At 48.7% G+C, this 1,540-nt stretch overlaps 1 protein-coding gene across 1 annotated transcript in view; it reads left to right on the top strand.

Annotated features, from left to right (window-relative positions):
• The window catches only part of MRPL17 (mitochondrial ribosomal protein L17), a 1,582-nt gene extending 291 nt beyond the window's left edge, over positions 1 to 1,291 (top strand). The window contains 3 exon segments of the mRNA XM_010839127.1: positions 1 to 36; positions 351 to 419; positions 747 to 1,291. The exon segment at positions 1 to 36 is cut by the window's left edge and continues 4 nt beyond it. Coding sequence (XP_010837429.1) covers positions 1 to 36; positions 351 to 419; positions 747 to 1,022 — 381 coding nt within the window. The 3' untranslated portion in view covers positions 1,023 to 1,291.
• Positions 1,292 to 1,540: the final 249 nt, after the last annotated feature.

Genomic DNA, 1,540 nt, shown 5'->3' on the forward strand with positions numbered 1-1,540 from the left:
GCACGCGTGGACTAGCTGAGGTGCTACGCCGAGAAGGTAAGGGGCGTGACCGTCTTGTTCCTCTCCTAGGTCTGGCCTGAGGGGGCGGGATCCGGCTGGAGTTGGGGAAGAATTGGGACCGCCCTGGTAAACAGTGCCGGAAGTCTCTTTCCTTATTACCGTGAGCTGAACCTACTCCTGTGGCCCCTCAAATGGAGACCTGATTACGACTGCGTGGTTAGAGGTACCCTGAATTAGCGACATGCTTTGCTAGTGTCTGGAATGAATAGGTTGTAGTTTGGCATTAGAGGATTAAGATTGACGCCTCCTTTCTTGCTCGGATTTTGGTCAGTGATGTTGTGTCCTCACAGCTTATTGACTACGGGAAGCTGGGAGACACCAACGAACGAGCCATGCGCATGGCGGACTTCTGGCTCACGGTGAGTGCATCCTGTCCACTTCCCAGATCTTATCCTTTGGTCCCTAAGTGGAAGGGAGTTGTTAGAGGAAAGGGAACTGGGCAGAATTAAGGTAGGCACTTACGGACAAATGTGAACTAAGTTAGAGATATATGTCCTACGTTGAGTTCAACGTGAATCTCAGTCTACACAATTGTCTGTAATTGATCACTTTATAATACCACGTCAGAGGGTGAGGGAAGGGATGTAGGGGGGTGTGTTTGGACCCTACCTTTGGGGATGCTGAAAGTTAATGTCTCAATGATGGTGCCTGACTCTGCTGTCTCCTGGAAAACTCTCCCCCTCTAGGAGAAAGACTTGATCCCAAAGCTGTTTCAAGTACTGGCCCCTCGGTACCAAGGTCAGAATGGGGGCTACACGAGAATGCTGCAGATCCCAAATCGGAATCAGCAGGATCGGGCCAAAATGGCAGTGATTGAGTACAAAGGGAACTGTCTCCCACCCCTGCCCCTGCCACGCAGAGACAGCGACCTTACACTCCTAAACCAGCTGCTTCGGGGGCTGCGGCAGGACCAGGAAGCAAGCACCCGCAGCTCCCACCCAGCTCAAACACCAGAAGTTTAACTGAAGCCAAAGGGCATGTGGCCCCCATCAGTGCCCATGATCACAGGCCTTGGGAGCTCTATTAAGCTCTAAGAACTGGAGCTTGAGTTGTAAAATGGACTGTCTGATTGGAGTCTGGAGCCCAGAACTTTCTGAGACCCAGATACCCTTTTCTTTGCACAATAGGTAAAAATTCATTGTATGTATGTAAACTGATTGTTTTCCCCCCTTTGGATTTCTGGAGAATGAGAACTGAGATAGTAAATTCATGGCATGTTTCTGGCTCTTAATCTGGGTTGTGTTGAATTAACACAGTTTTGTTTTTCTTCATGCCTGATTATATGGGGCATGTATTCTGTAATTCCAAACTAGCCCCCATAGGTGATTGAGTTTTGTTATCTAGCATAGAGACTGAGCCCCTGGGATTTCTTAAAGATTACTTCCTGACAAGGGTAGGAGGGTGAACATCTAGAAGTGAACTTTCTGTAATAATCTGGTACCCTAGGAACCTTCAAGGTTCCATTCCTCTGTTTCTGGAC

This window comes from Bison bison, unplaced genomic scaffold (genome assembly GCF_000754665.1).
Source record: "Bison bison bison isolate TAMUID 2011002044 unplaced genomic scaffold, Bison_UMD1.0 scf7180017864112, whole genome shotgun sequence".
NCBI classification, from domain to species: domain Eukaryota; kingdom Metazoa; phylum Chordata; class Mammalia; order Artiodactyla; family Bovidae; genus Bison; species Bison bison.